This window comes from Chlamydotis macqueenii, chromosome 2, assembly GCF_036417535.1.
Source record: "Chlamydotis macqueenii isolate bChlMac1 chromosome 2, bChlMac1.mat, whole genome shotgun sequence".
NCBI classification, from domain to species: domain Eukaryota; kingdom Metazoa; phylum Chordata; class Aves; order Otidiformes; family Otididae; genus Chlamydotis; species Chlamydotis macqueenii.
This window is the reverse complement of record NC_141557.1, coordinates 78,752,832-78,768,880: the sequence shown is the minus strand read 5'-3', so window position 1 is coordinate 78,768,880 and position 16,049 is coordinate 78,752,832. Positions and strand designations below refer to the sequence as shown.

The window sequence follows — 16,049 nt, the reverse complement described above, 5'->3', positions numbered from 1 at the left end:
TTCCTGCCCAGGGTTATTTCACAAGGACTGAAGTTAAAGAGGTGTGATACTTGACATTTTGCACAACTGAAGTAGGTAACAGATAAGTTATTTAGAAATGGAGGCACATAAAATCAGTATTAGCTTTGGAAAGCAGAACTGATTATCCTTAAAGGGCTACTTGGTTAGGGCTTTCTTTGCATTTTATTAGTTTTCTTCAATTAACGAACATCATCCCTATGAATATTTAATACTTCCTAAATTGCATGTCTTCTTTTATTATTGTTATCTGTTTGGATTGTTCATTTAGGAAGAGATTAAATTTTGTAGACTTTTTTTTTTATTTAATGCTAGTGTTTTAGATTCCATTTCTTAGGTTCTACATGGGGCTTAAAGTTAGTAGCAGCTGAGAAATTGGATCTATGGCCCCTCCCTAGTAGAAGAAAAAGAGATCCCAGAAACCAAGGAATACCACAGTATGATAGATAGTCAGGTGTTTTATTTTCTCAATCCCTTCATACTAAAAAAAAAAGTGTTTTTTTTTTTTAATTTACCCTTTACTAAGAAGCTTCTCATATACATTTAACTTTGAATGTTATATTGTAACTAATTTTTTCTTTGTCTTTTTTTTTTTTTGTGAAGTCTTAATAGGCAGAATGAGTTTTACAGTTCTCCTCACTATATCCTCTTAAAATTCCTCACACTAATTGTCTCATTGAGATATTCAACATTCACACTAGGCAACAGGTATCTTAAAAGAACGTGATAATTTCTATGTTTTTTTTCTTGACTAAATTTTTAAACAAGACTCTGTGATACTGCTTACTCTCCCTGTGTCTGTCTGAATAGCTCAGTTGCAAACTCTCCAGAGTAAAGTTTACCTCCTTATGCATTTTTTATACAACAACTAGCGTGATGGAGCCACTGGTTTCTCGAAGCATTTCCTGAATATAATTTAAAAAGATAAGAAATTGATGGATGCCATAAGGAGTTCTTGCATTGTTGCAGGTATGAGTAACAGGACCTAAGAAATTTAAAGACTTTCCATGCACTTATTTTTTATGCATGCATCAGTATATGAGATGGGTCCTCTGATTTGGGAGAATGAAAGAAAGATGTGTGATGGATATACTGTAGGTTGTCTGGATTTACCTTGACTCCCGTCACATTCACAAGGCAATTGTTCTGCATATATGTCATGTCCCTGAACAGTGGCTGGTGATTTATGTCTGTTCTTTGAGTAGTTTTCTTACTACAGTTGTTCTAGCCATCAAGCTTTTTTGCAGTTGTTGAATGCTAACTTCCTCTGCCTATCGAACAATATTTTCTCTTTCTGCTAAGTGCATTAGATGCATTTACTGCTCTCCATTTTATGTCACCTATCATCACTACCACTGCCTTTGTCTAAAAGCTATCTAACTGTATTTGGGAATATACGGTCTCTTCTAGCTGTTCAGAGTCCATTAACACCATGTTAGCCCAGTTAGCAGTCTGGGAGCCATTTGCCATATTTGCCTGGAGCTGAGATTTTCATCTACTTTAAAAGTACAAGAAACCTCTGTTTTAGTCGCTTCTTGTCACAGAGTGAAGCCCTACCACAAGCACCACTCTCATAAATGAGACCATGATTGCATCTGCAAGCCCTAGTTGCTTAGATTAGTCTGATGTGTGCAGGAAAGAAACAAAAAATCAGAGATGATGGAGCTGTTAACGGCTTTCCATTCTTGAAGATATTTGGGAAGGAGACTAGAGGGAGGGAGTAACCCCAGTAACAACTGCTATTTGGCCTTAGATATGGCGAAAGAGATTGTCCTGGGGCTACTTGGTTAGCGAGGCCATTGGCTACCAACAATCTAATTTTTAAAAGTGCTACTTAAATTATAACACTTCAGATGTCAGGGAGAAACTTCTCCCTCCTGGGGCATCTAACACCAAGTGGAGTCTGAGCTGGAGGCAGAAGTGTCCTCATAGGGGCTAAACTGCCAGCCAGGACTTTGCCAGTCCAGCGGTCAAAGCAAGTATCCAGTACACCTGGGCCTCTGCTGCTGGGGGATGAAGTGGTGGAGTGAGAGGTGTGTGGATGTCAGAGAATAGCTCTCCATCCCATGTACCCATCCGTCTTAGTAAATAAATTTTATCGCTTTATGTCAGACTGAATGATCCTACTCCACTGCCAATAACAGAATGTACTCATAATAAAATAAAGCATCAACAAAGTAGCATCACTAACAAAACACAAACAATGACCTAACAGATTACAAATGTTTGAAAATTGAACTAGGGAGGGGGAAAACTAAATTTTGTTATTAAGGCTACCATCCCTTAGAAGGTTTTTTTTTTTCCTAATAAAGTTTATTAATTCAGCTTATTTAATTTCTAATAAAACATTTGTTATTCTACCCCAGTAATCCATCTCCCTGTGCATATCCATTTTAAAGAGAGACCGGATAAGAATACTAGCTGTGAACTAGTCCCCATGGGTTAGAATAAAAGTGCTCTCTCTTCACACATACCAGTTTGCTAATTACCATCACTTTTAGCAGGAGAATACTAAACCTGAGATTTAAGCCTTTCTCAGAATAATATTGGTCAAAAGAGTTATTAGTTTTGGTTTTTTTTAAAAAAGAAATTTCTTAGTCGACTTCTTGTAGCATTTCCCTTTTGGTGCTGTATGTCACATGTACCTAGGATAATTTGAACTATCTCAAATGGATTTACTGTGGTTTTATACCACAGACAGATCTATGGCCATTTTGTCATGTCATAAACTGTTCTGAAGTTAATGCAACGTTACAGATTTTGTCACTTCAATCCAAGTCCATCTCTTTGGAACATGGGATAATATTTGGGCTAATTCCCATCTATTTAGAGAATGAGTAATGCTAACCTCTCCCTCAGGATCTCTGTACAGTATTTTGCAGTGAAATGTGAAAAATCTCAACATTTTATCTGAGTTGTATGAAGTGAATTATCTCAGATCCAACTGCTGTCTTGATCCATTTGCTAGTTAGGCACCAGAAAGTGAGAGAACTACCTGATATCTGAGCTACTGACAGCATTGTGAATGAATGACAGAAGCTGGAATGGACATTTATTAACTGAAGATATTAATATAAGCTTTTCCTCAATTTAGAAATCATTCTGGGTGGTTGCTGTGTGTATTCCAGGTCTCTACCTAGGTTGTTTCATTATACCAAACCACAAGGCAGATCCGTGAAGGGTGAGACACCAGAAAGGGCTAAAAATCTGGAAGTTTTTGACTTGTGTGTTATCCCAAAAGGTAGGACTGCAGACAGCTGGAATTCACAGGTGCTGTTGTCAGCAATAGCTGATGTAGATAGATCTCAAAGAATGGAAAGTCTCTCAAGCCATTAAGTAAAGATTTCAGTTTATTGCAGAAATGACAGAACCTAGATTTTTTTTCTCCCCAACACTTTGTCCATACTTAGAATCATGCATAAACAGCAATTTTATTATTAATAAATGGAATTGTATTTGTCACTTAAGGAAGTACACATCCCACTATACAGCAAATATAATGAGGTCGATGAATGAAGGCATAAATTCTCTATCCCCTTATCTAATATTTAACAGTTGAAAACTTGAAATGATTGAGTGATAAAACTTGCATGGGCATACATAATAAGAAATTGGAACATTTTTGCCTGAGCAGCTTCCTTTTTTTTTCTTTTCACTAAACTACTTCATTTCTCCCACAACTTTGAACAACCATGGAAGCCTCAGGTGGTCTATGATGTGTTTTGTTTGACCTAAATGAGAAATTGAGACTACGGCTGTACGAAAAGAAAAATAACTGTGGAGAAGGAGGGAAAATACCAAGAGTGTCAGATGCATTATCTCTAAAGAATCCCTCAAACACAAGGCTTACCTTGCCCACATATTGAGTATCTGGACCCGTGTACTCCTCCAGCAAGAAAAATTGATTCCACATCCAACCACGCTTAGTGCGGTGCAGTGTTTTTCCACCATTCTCTGACAATCCTGTTATCCTTTCACTGCGTGAGTGCTTGTTAGTCCTTTTTTGGGATGGCATCATATGAATCACATGAAACATATAGCTCCAAAGCAAAATTCTCAAGAAGGAGTAAGTCCCCATCATTTAGAGAGATGCTGTTTGCCTTCACTCTTCTAATAATTCACCAGAACAAAATTTTCAAATATTATATTCGTCTTGTAAATAGGACCTAGAGGATGGAGAAAAGTACTTGAGTAAGTTGTAATTTTTTTTTTTTTTCCCTAAGGCCATGGCTTTAGGGAAACGAATACCAATACCCTAGTGATCACAACAGTAACCCATGGAAATTACATATAACTAAAAATAAAGACCAATTGTATGTGTGAACATTTTATTGAGACACTTATATGCAACAGTTACTCAGAGAGTTTTAAATCAAGTTCTTTAATGTCTCCTTCATCTTCTTCTATTGTACTCTATCACACTGTATATCGACATTAATTTAAAACACAGTCTGAGCAAAATACTTCTTCATCTGAAAACTTTATCTACCAGCAGCATCCTGACACAATGAGACAGTCCAAATATTAAGAATACTTCCAGCCTAACCTGTCCCAGCTCAGCCTGATTCTATCCTATCTTATCTGTTCAAAACTGCCCGCAAATCTGAATTTTCTGTTACTTCATGATTAATACAACCCCTTCTTCCCCTTTGCTAGCTCTCAATTGTCCAGAGTATCCGTTCCTACACAGAGGAACTCACAATATAAAATGGAATTTTAAGTATTATTGATGCCTTCAACAGATTTCTTGTTCAAGAAAGAAAAAACACTAAAAGTTTCAGTTCATAGGAATCTTGCTGGGGTTAACAAAATCCTACATTTGGGACAGAATTCTGTGTTTGGAATGTATTTTATATTTTTTCTTCCTGAATGAACTGAAATTTTCATTATATAGAATCTTATTGTTACTATCATTTTTCTGAAGCTGGCACTGAGGTTTCATGTAGGAGTTTGTAAACAACATTTAATCAAAACAATTTTTTTTTTTAACCCATGCTCTTTATCTGGCAGCACTCTTCATTTGCACAGCCCTGAGCAGTGATTCCCCCCTAAGCAACTCCCTCCAGTTTATATGGTGAGCATGACATCATACAGTCTGGTGACCCAGTTTGAGTCAGCTGTCCTGGCTATGCCCCCTCCTGGCTTCTTGGGCACCTCCAGCCCTCTCACTGGCAGGGCATGAGGAGCTGAAAGGTCCTTGACTTCATGTAAACACTGCTTAGCAACAACTAAAACATCAGTATGTCTACATTATTCTCATGTTAAATCTGAAACACAGCACTGTACTAGCTACTAGGAAGAAAATTAACTATCCCAGCCAAAACTAGGACAGTACATGATGATATTGCCTTGCGATTGAAACTTACTGGATATGGATTAAAAGAAAAAAAAGAAAAAAAACACTCTTCAGTGAATCTTTTCTCCATGTCCTTGTGTAATATAGACTGAAGTAGTTTTTGCCACTGAATAAAACTATCAATGTCAAGCATAAGACATGGTCATCCAGATCCTCAACTCTAGCCCACTGCACCATCTGAGACAGATAGCAGAGCCTCCTCTTTTGTTAATTTAGATTCTGGTTAAGGTATTGTAGAATGAAAGTAAACAGCAACAGGAACTACTTTTGAAAATATTCTATTCAAAAGGCAGATTATCAGGTTTGTCCAATGGCTTTGAAATCTCTTATGTCTTCTTGAGATACTCTTACTTGATGTGTGCTCAAATCGTGCTCTTTCACAGCTGTATTCCAGCACTTTTTGTTGGACCGTAGTTCAAGCATTCATCTTCTACACATTCTGAATTATAATATGTTAAAATACTCATATTGATAAATTCTAGATTTGCTTGTATTGGTGATGTGTTGCTACCTAATTATTCCAACAGATGTTATGGTTTTATACATTTAAGTTCATGACTGATTTATCTATCTAATTTTTTAGAACATGTCAGCTCTTCTACATAAAAAAAAAAACAGAAACAAAAAACAAAGCACAAAACAAATATACAAAAAGCCCTGAAAACTATACATGTATTTGGTGAAATTTTAAAATATAGTGAACCTATGCAACTGCTAACAATCCTAAAAATACATTTTACAAAGCCTTGGAAGACTACTGTGAAAAATAAGTTATTAAAAAATGTCAAACAGTTTAAAATTTCAAAACTTAGACAAATCTAACATTCAGATAATTTAGTCTGGTTTATTTCAATCTTTTTTGAAACAGGCAGAAGAATAGGAGACATCAATATATTTTCATTTGCCCATTTGGAGATATGTGATTGCATGCTCACTTTTATGATAATTTAAAATGGAAATGAAATTTCAACTCTCAAATACTTCACTTTTGATTTTTCGGAACTACACATTTTTAGTTTCCTGAAATTGCTCTCATTATTTTCCATCCAAGCACTACTTGCCACATCTATTCAAATGTATAAGCAGCTTATGCTACTCTTTTCTTTATACTTAATTAAATATTTCAAGGTGATCATTGGCTTATGCATCTTGTCTCATAGTCATCTGTTCAAGTGGGTCAGTAATTGCATTTAGTAGGGTATATTTTAAAGATGAAACAAAGGATTCTGTAAAGTAAGAGCAGCTGTTCAAGGGACTCAATGCACTGTGTCCAGATGCTCTGAGCCTGCTATAAGAAATTATTTCTGTGCAAACACCAATTTTTTAAAAGAGTTGTGTTTTTTTTTTTTTTTTCTCAAAGGAATCTGAGTTCCCATATTTCATCCCAGCCAGGGCAGAACTTAATCTGAGATTGTTTGAAATGTGTGGTTTTCTGTGTGGTGCTGCCCTCTACTGAATTCCTTGCTGATTAACAGAAGGACTTCACTACTACTGAGAGGAAAGGCAATATCCTCCATGTCAGGAAGGATAAGACTCAGTTTTTTGAATGAAAGGAAAAGAAAAGGAAAAAGGAAAAAGGAGAAGGAGAAGGAGAAAGGGAAGGGGGAAAGGGAAGGGGAAAAGGGGAGGGAAGGGAAGGGAAAGGAAAAGATATAGCTCATGATTTCCCACTTTTTATTTTTAAAATAGTTGGATGTAGTAGGTGTAAAGAGACAGTTATTACTCTGAATCAGTTCTATGGAACATTATGGTAACATCTAATTTATTTCTTCTAAAAGGAGAAAAGATCTTAAGTCTAAAATCAGAGAGTTTTAATTGGTTTTGTTCTAAGTAACTGATCAAAATTATATACACAATCTCTCCTTTCACTTCTGTTTCCATCATTTACTCAGTACAACAGTCAACTTACTGTTCTTGTCAAACAATTGAAAATGGTTTTCTTCCTAGTTGCACTGGAAACTTATTTTAAGATGAGGTGTTCATGTAGTAAACATTTTAATGCCCCAAATTATGGAGAATTCTGGATTCTTTCCCCACTTTGCAAATCAGAGGATCTGAGTGGAGGCAATTTTTTTTTTTTTTTTAATGGTTTGAGAGATCTATGGTGGTAGCCTGGAATAATTATAGTCTCTCCCTGCAGTAAGGACTCTGATATCAAATCCTGTGACAGTTCCAGGTAAACGAATTATCTCTGTATGAAAAACATTATTCTCCTGAGCATATTAGCAACTAGAAAAATGTATCTTTTAATGTCCTTTTGAAAGTAAAATATTCTATTTAGATTCTTCAGGTGTAGTGTGAAATAATCCCTGCTGGGATCAATAGCAGAGATTTGTTAGCAATGATGCCAATTTAAATGTTTCTATAGCAATTGCCATGGCAATGTTTCTAATTAGTGCAGCACAGTCACTCACAAGCATGACATGAAGAAAGGCTAACCTTTGACAACTTGAAAATATATCCCACGTTAGTTTGTTTCATTTGTTAATAGTGAAGTAAAATTCTGTTCTAAACGAAAAAGGCCGTAGTGATAGTGTATAGCTAAAAATAGCAGTTAACTGCAGCGGCAGTGCTTCGTATTGTGCTCACTAATCTTTAAATAGAAAGGATGCAACTGTTTTTCAGGATGATAAAAAAAATCTGTAAAAATAAAATATGCATTTTAAGAGGATATAGAAAGTATAAATCTTGTGTTACCTGCATGCATGGAAATTATCTCATTGACTTTGGCTGCGTTTCTTCTGAAAACAAAGTATCTGAATGTAGCTTTAATCTACCAAGCCTGAATACTAAGAACAGTGAAGCTGTAGCAACAAAAGGCTGTGCTACAAACTGCACACTGCCATGGATAATACCACGCCTTAGCTAGAGGCTAGATCTGTGCCACTGTAGGTTCACTTTTACTACTCCCCTAACTAATTAATGATAGCCCAGCTATCTATACACATGCTTCCCTCTGACCGCAACACTCAAATATTCTTTGAGTACAGTCATCTTACAAACATGAATATAAACTGTGGATGTATTATTGACGCCTGACTTTCAAAAAGCAATCTCCTTTTGTTTTCATCTTCCTAATTTTCTCCTTCCCTCTCCCTTGTTTATAAGTAAAGATGGGATTGGGGGTAACACTGAAAGGATGAAAAGAGAACAGCCAACGTGCAGAGTAGAACCATAGAATCATAGAATAGTTTGGGTTGGAAGGGATCTTTAAAGGTCATCTAGTCCAACCCCCCTGCAAGAAGCAGGGACATCCCCAACTAGATCAGGTTGCTCAGAGCCTCATCCAGCCTGGCCTTGAACGTTTCCAGGGATGGGGTATCAACCACCTCTCTGGGCAACCTGTTCCAGTGCTTCACCACCCTCATTGAAAAAATGTCTTCCTTACATCCAGTCTGAATCTACCTCCCTCTATTTTAAAACCATTATCCCTCATCCTATTGCTACAGGCCCTACTGAAGAGTTTTTCCCCATCCTTCTTATAAGACCTGTTTAGGTACTGGAAAGCTGCTATAACGTTTCCCCAGAGCCTTCCCTTCTCCAGGCTGAACAGCCCCTACTCTCTCAGCCTGTCCTCATGGGAGAGGTGCTCCAGCTCCCTCGTCATCTTCATGGTCCTCCTCTGGATCCACTCCACCAGGTCCATGTCCTTCTTATGTGTGTCCAGAGCTGGACACCATACTCCATGTGAAGTCTCCCTCAGAGTATACGGGCAGAATCATCTTGGCTGTCCTGTGCTGAACCTTGGATAACCAACAAAGGGGTTTTCATTCATTTCTATGAGTGCTGAAGTAGCTTTTGAGGGATCCTCAAAACTGAAGGGACAGATTTTTCACTGATGAATGCCCATTCTTTGACTACCAGTACTCAGATCCCATTCAGGCACAGAAACATGGGCCATACTAGGAAAAAAAAAAAAAAAAAAATTCCCAATCAGCAGCTCCAGCTGTAAACCTTTCAGAACAGATTTTCTGAATCATTTTTTGCCCATTGGACTGCTGATCTGTTCAGCAGTATATACAGTGCAGAGAAACTAAGCTGAAAATTTTGCCAGGAAGTAACTAAAGGCAGTTCTTTATTTCTGGGACACTAGTGCAAGTTCCCTTACCTACATGAGTCAAGGAGTCACCTGAGTGTAAATAAAGATTTACAGAATGTGAACTAATAGCAATTTCTATGGGGATGTCTGTTGAATTAATGTTTTTACGTAAAAGAATCTATGGTTTTTAGATGCATTATAATAAACATTTATCTTGCTGTGATAAGAGAGAGTTAGCATGTATTTTAAAGTGTTGCCAGCCTCTTGAGCATGTACATTGGAGAAACTAGTCCAAATTCAACTCAACATGGCTTGAGTCACCCTCTCACACTCACAATGAATAGTGCCAGTCCTCTAGGTGGGTGGATCTGGCAAAAGAATGTGTTGATTCGTGTTTGGACAATTCCCACTGGCAAAGACTTGTGCAGAGACACAGCTGTGATTTAAAGCAACTGTCCGTAGGCAGTGAAAACACCATCTGCCCTTCTCTGGAGCAAGTCTTTTCCGAGGTGCAGATAAAACTGTTTCTGGACTCCCCCAACCATCCTTCCATCAGCTCGTGAACGAAGCCTGCAGCACTTCCAGTCCATCCTGTATAAGGGTTTCTCAGTTGTTAGCAATGGTATTCAATGAAGCTAAAAAGAGACTTTTAAAGTATCTACTCCTGAGGCAGCATCTCACTGGATTACAAAAGCTAAATGTGTATTTTCACATACAAAAAAAAAAAGAACACCCTTTTTCTCCAATAATGAACCTTTTTACAGGATCTGCTTTTCATCAACATGAGGGGAACTAGGAAATACCACACTTGTAAACCCTTAACGCAAGGCCTTTTGAAGATACTCCTTTGATCTTTAGTATCGATTTTTCTCCACAGGGAACACATTTCACTCGTATCGTATAATGAAGCTGTATTATATGTTTTTATACCACACCTTATTTACAAATGCAGCACATTCATCACATTCATGGTTTTTAAAGAATAGCCTTCAGAGACAGGAAGAAAAAGAAATGCTGTCTTTAAAACAAAATGCTTCTCTTTGCTTCCCCTTTAAGATTTTCTCAAGTTCTATCACTCACAAACTGGTTCACTGTACGTTTATGTTGATACCCTGCAATATTTAAGACATTTTTTGTGTGTGATTTTTTTTTTTCATTTTTTGGTTTTTTGGGTTTGTTTTTTTTGTGTGTGTTTGTTGTTTTGTTTTTTTTTTTTTTAAACAACATAGCCCTCTAACCGCCCAATACAAAATAAAGCAGCATCTGAAGGTATAGGCCCCTGTTTTCTAGGTGCATTGATTCTCATTGCTCTCTCTTCATGAAGCAGATAAGATTCATGTATGGCAGCACTGTTAATGACAGGACATTCTTACCAGTTCTCCTGATAACTGGGACTATGTGCTTTCATCAAATACCTCTTTCTTGCTTCTTTTTTATGCAGCAGTCCAATCTGATCACACAGCTAAGTCCTAATGAAGCAGTCTGAGATTCCATGTCAGGTGCCTCCTACCTCTACATCTCCTGAGCATAGCATGTACAAGGGTGAGAGCTTGCTAAACTTTCTAAGTCTCATATACAGGCCCAAGAGGTTGTTATAAGCCAGCATTTCTCAGAATAAAGATATCTTCAAGCTAGTATTTATCAGATTTTTAAAAAACATTAATCTCTCCTATCCTCTTTTTTTTTTTTCTTCTCATGTATGTCTGAGTTGGTAGAAATCTTGTTCCTATAGAGAAGGATTGTGAAAAGTAGACTTAATTACTGCCTGCAAGGGAATATACATTTACTTATCTGGACTCGAAAAACTTCGTTGCTGACCAATTAAAGGTAGTTAGCATATTTGGACTGGTAATTACAGCCCGTTGTTGCTACTTCCTTCCTGAAGGAACTGAGCAGCTGCTGAACATTGTCATTTATCAGAGCTCAACCCCCTTTATGCTCTTCTACTGTCTTCAAGAGGATCACAAAATCAAGAAAAATCTCATTCTCAGAGCTGAGCAGGCCTCTTGCAAGCATAGGAATTTGTACACATAAATGCTGCATAGATATAACATTTTTTTTTTTTGCTATTTGTTACCTGTGGAGTCTGATGTAGCTGAGGTTTCAGCCTTTATTTCCATAACAAACACCCTAAGATACCTACAAGTGGTAATTCTACCACTTACAGGAATAATACAGATCTCAGAAAGACAAAGTACAATAACTTTCATTTTTCTTATTTCTAGGTTTGAATCTATTCCTTAACAACAAAAAACACCACGCCCCTCCAAACAACCAAAAAAGCCTTTCACTTGCATCTCATTTGACTTCATTAATGAACGACAAATGCAAAAGCTGAACAAATTTGAACTAAGAAGCCATATGGTATTGCTTATTCTATTAGTATCCTGATAGTCCAGGTTGAGGATGTCTTCAACAAGCAGACATCTGTGATAGTGTATAAGCATGGAGAAGCATATAATGATTTTTCTCCTTTATGTTTTCTCAGTCTCCAAATATTAGGTGTTTAGTAATGTCCAATAGATTCCCTTTGTCATGACTTTCTCCATTTGCTTTGAAACCATGTAAGATTCTAGGAGCCACAGCATTCTGCAAGGAGACTCACAGTTTAACAATCTTGTCAAAAGAACCATCTCTCTTTTTATTTAAAAAAACAACTAGTGCTGTGTCCTGGTTCTGGCCAGGATAGAGTTAATATTTACCTGAGCTGGGTGGAGAACTGAAGCTGGTAGCCCCTATGGCTGGGATAGTTAACTAATTAGGTAACAGCTGGGGTTAATTTTCCCAAATTAGCCAAAGGACTATTCCATCCCATCTGACATCATGCTCAGTATATAAGTGAGGAGGGTGGTTAAGGGAGTCTCCCTGCTACTTGGAAGAGACTGGAGGTGGAGATCTGTTGTGAGCTATTGTACTGTATTTGTGTTCCATCACTGTCTTGTTTTCTTCTGTAATTACTGTTAAATTTACTTTTTGTTCAATCTCAACCCGCGTGTTTGGTTTTTTTTTCTGGTTTTCTTGTTTGTCAAATCTCCTCCTATTCTCTTGGAGAGTGGGGGGAGTGAGAGAGAGACTGCGTAGTCTGGTCCCCGTTGGGGCTGAACTACGACATGCTGTCATTGGAAGCCACAGTAAATAGTCTCTCTTCACTCTCTTTGCCACTGATGAGTGTATAGATTTAAATCAACTTCTTCAGTTGTCTCTTTTCCAAGATGAAAAGTTTGGAGACTTCCTGCTTAATCATTCCTTGTCTGGAAGCTGTGCCATACTTTTGATTGAATCTGTAGCCCACCTCTGAGTCTCTTCCCTTTTTTGGTGTATTTTTTTTTGAGATTGACAATTATAATTTGTTGCAGTATTCAAACTGAAGGAGCTTCATGCATATATAGACAGCAGCTTAATCACATTCTCTACTTAATTTCATCATGATACATGGCATTGTTTGCTTTCTTTTTACCACTGCAGAGCTCTGGGCTAATGTTTTCCTGTTACTATCTGTTGTTACATTATGGCATTATGCTTCAATGGCAATAGTGAGACTTTATTATTTTACCATGTGTGTGACTTTACATAATATCATAACAGTTACACCATCCATCATTTGGATGTCTACTCACTGTATTGCATAGACTACAAATGTACATATAGCAAACTACTACAGTTAATAAACCATTGTAAAGTAGACCACGGGTTGGCGTGGCAAGGCTCAAATCCATATGGCAAAACTCTCTTTTCTCTCCCCTACCTTGCCCCAAACTAGGGTTACCATGTCCATGTCATCTATGAGAAATCATCCCAGGCTTGATCCTCAAACATCGATAGGAATTTTCTGGGAAAGTGCCAGTTGGTATAGGCTAAATGGATGTTAGGGACTGTAACAACAGTGAAATGGTATGGACAATTGCATTGTCAAAGGTCAGTTTCCTTGCCAGGTGAAGTATATTAGTATAATCACAGTCATAAGATCCTTTTGCAAGCTTTTGCAAAGACCCCTTGGATTTATTATGGTAAATGTTACTTGCAAAGTTGTTCTCTTTGATATTCAAACCTGTTTTCAGTTTATTTATAAGTAGGTTGAACAGTGCTGGCCCTAGTACAGATCCCTGTGGAACATGACAACAGACCTTCTTTCAATGTGAAAACTAGTTATTTACTTCTTCTTGCTGGATTCTGTCATTTAATCAATTACTGATGTATGCAGGGACCTTCACTTCTCGCTCATGGCCGCTTAAGAGCCTTTGGCGAGTGATCCTGTCAAAAGCCTTCTAGAAGCACAACTAGGTCATATTAAAGAGGTCAAAGCTATCCATATGCTTGGTAACTCTTCCAGAGAACTTAAATAGGTCTGTAAGATAGGACTTCCCTTTCCAAATACTATGCTGACTTTTCCCCACTATGTCATGTGTCCAACAATTGTAGTCTATGTAAGAATTTCTAACAATTTCATTGGTTCAGACCTCAGACTTTGTACCTGTGACTTGTCACTGGTGGAACAGAAACTGTTTTTATAAGTTGGCATCGCATTCAATACCTTGAAATTCTCAAGTATCAAGGAAGTTGAAGTGAAAGGTTAAAGAAAATAGTGAATATTTCAGCAGTTTCATCGCTGAGATTTGTAAGATTCCTGATAGTATGCCTGGATTCACTATCATTTACTACAACTTGAAATCCCACTGTACTGAAATTAGATCTTCTGATGAGTCTCTGGTTAAATAAATAAATAATAATAATAATAAAATACAATCTGGCATTTAATCCTTAAGGCTTTATAACCCTTTCTGTTTTCTTCTGAAAACTGTGACAAATGAACCTCAGAACACTGGGTAGCCACAAGCATAGCACTAATGGTAAAATTTTTCATGGAACTTCCTAAACAGCTTTGCAGATTTTAATTATAGCAGTTGTTAAAATAAAAATGTTTCCTCATCCTCTCATGAAATGACAGAAAGGGTATCACACAGATACATGGCACTGGATGTTGGGTGTATACACTGTTCTAGTGGAGCCCCTTTCTGCTATTTGTTTCCTAAGGGTTTATATTCTCTCCTAAAAGCTAGTAGCCTAGCCTTCAGAAGACACCAAACCTATCTGGAACTGAGTCTAGACATGGGGAAATATGTTATCTGCATATGCATTTAACAGTGCTTTGATGAGACTGCTGTTGTTATTGCTGATACGAATCATTTTGCATTTGCTTTATGTTGTCTGCACATTTTTTTGTGCAGCTTTGCCCGAAGTGGCAGGACCTAGTCAAGCTTTAAAACTTTCTCACATAAACTCAAATGTTGATGACTGTCTCCCTTCTTGCACTCCTAAAAGATAAGGGAAATGGGTATTAGATGGACCATAGCTGTGTTTGGGCTCCATGCTGCTAAAGTAAGTAATAAAGTATCTGGCTTCAGAAAACAAATTAACTCAATCACATAACAGGAAAAAAAGAAAGTGCATAGTTAATCTGTACATAGAGATGTATATGTTAGTAACTTTTTTTGTTCTTTCATTCGTATATGTAGGAATATATATTTTACATTAAACAAAGCTGTACTTCCTACAAGTGAATTTCCTCCCTCTTTTTATCTTTGTGATTCTGCAATTATTATTACAGCCAAATTTTGATGTAACTTTTTAGCAGTATGGCTAGGGGTACACAGTATCATTTTGTGAAACAGTTTCTTTACTATTGTCAATAAAGTATGTTAAATTGCATTTTTTTTTTCCTAAGTCTGAAGAACTGTCGTTGTATGAACTACCCACAGGCAGTTCTTCATGGAAAATAATGTACCTTTATCTAAATCTCATCACTGCAGTGTTGATTAATTTTTTTAAAAAATACTATAGTATTAATTAATTAAATATTTTATAGTAACTGTTACTAATAAATAGAGTAAATAATAATGATCCAGCATAGTCAAATGCAATTGTCCTATTCAGTTCTGGATGCTGTGAAAAGAAAACGTGCTGCAATCGTATAATTAAGAAGGGTATCCTGATATGACAATTTAAAGTTATTTGATATAAATCCAACTAATTTTTTAATTGTATAACCCAACATCTTAATGAATGTTGAGGAACAGTTATTTATACTAATAGGAAGTGTTAAACAAAACTCGTAGAATAATTCATTTATATATATACCTGCCTAACATCCATACTTTATATAAAAGTAATAAGAAAGTAATATGAAGGATTTGAGTGAAATAAAAACTGTCTTTTAGCTAACACACCTGAAGTCATTCAATAGTACTACTGAATTTTTCATGAACACTTTTTGCTGAAGATTTCGTTTCTCATTGTCTCACAGTAGTATATATGGAGATATGGAGAAAATTTAACCTGTTGTGTAATGTGGAATTATGCCTAGATATTATTGTAGAAGAATGATGGTATTCCTTCAATACTTGGGAAAGCAAAATCCAAATTCACAATTAAATATACCTCTATAAAGCCAACATTATTTGATCACTAGTCTTACATTAGGAAAAAAAAAAACTTAAACCGTAGGAGTTTAGGCTCTGTCAGGATTCACTATTTTGTGTGATTAATACTTTTTAACAGTTTTACTCTTTCCTCACCTTTCCTGTCTAGCTTTATTTTACAGGATTTTTTTTTCTTCTAAAATTGTTACGTATCTTTTAA

General features: G+C 36.7%; 1 protein-coding gene across 2 annotated transcripts in view; it reads right to left on the bottom strand.

Annotated features, from left to right (window-relative positions):
* Positions 1-16,049, bottom strand: part of CDH9 (cadherin 9) — a 98,619-nt gene that overhangs the window by 64,504 nt on the left and 18,066 nt on the right. The window contains exon 2 of one of the 2 annotated variants that reach the window (XM_086741958.1): positions 3,869-4,184. The exons of the other annotated variant lie outside the window; for it this stretch is intronic. Coding sequence (XP_086598084.1) covers positions 3,869-4,099 — 231 coding nt within the window. The 5' untranslated portion in view covers positions 4,100-4,184. The remainder of the gene's footprint in view (positions 1-3,868; positions 4,185-16,049) is intronic. 2 annotated transcript variants of the gene reach the window in all.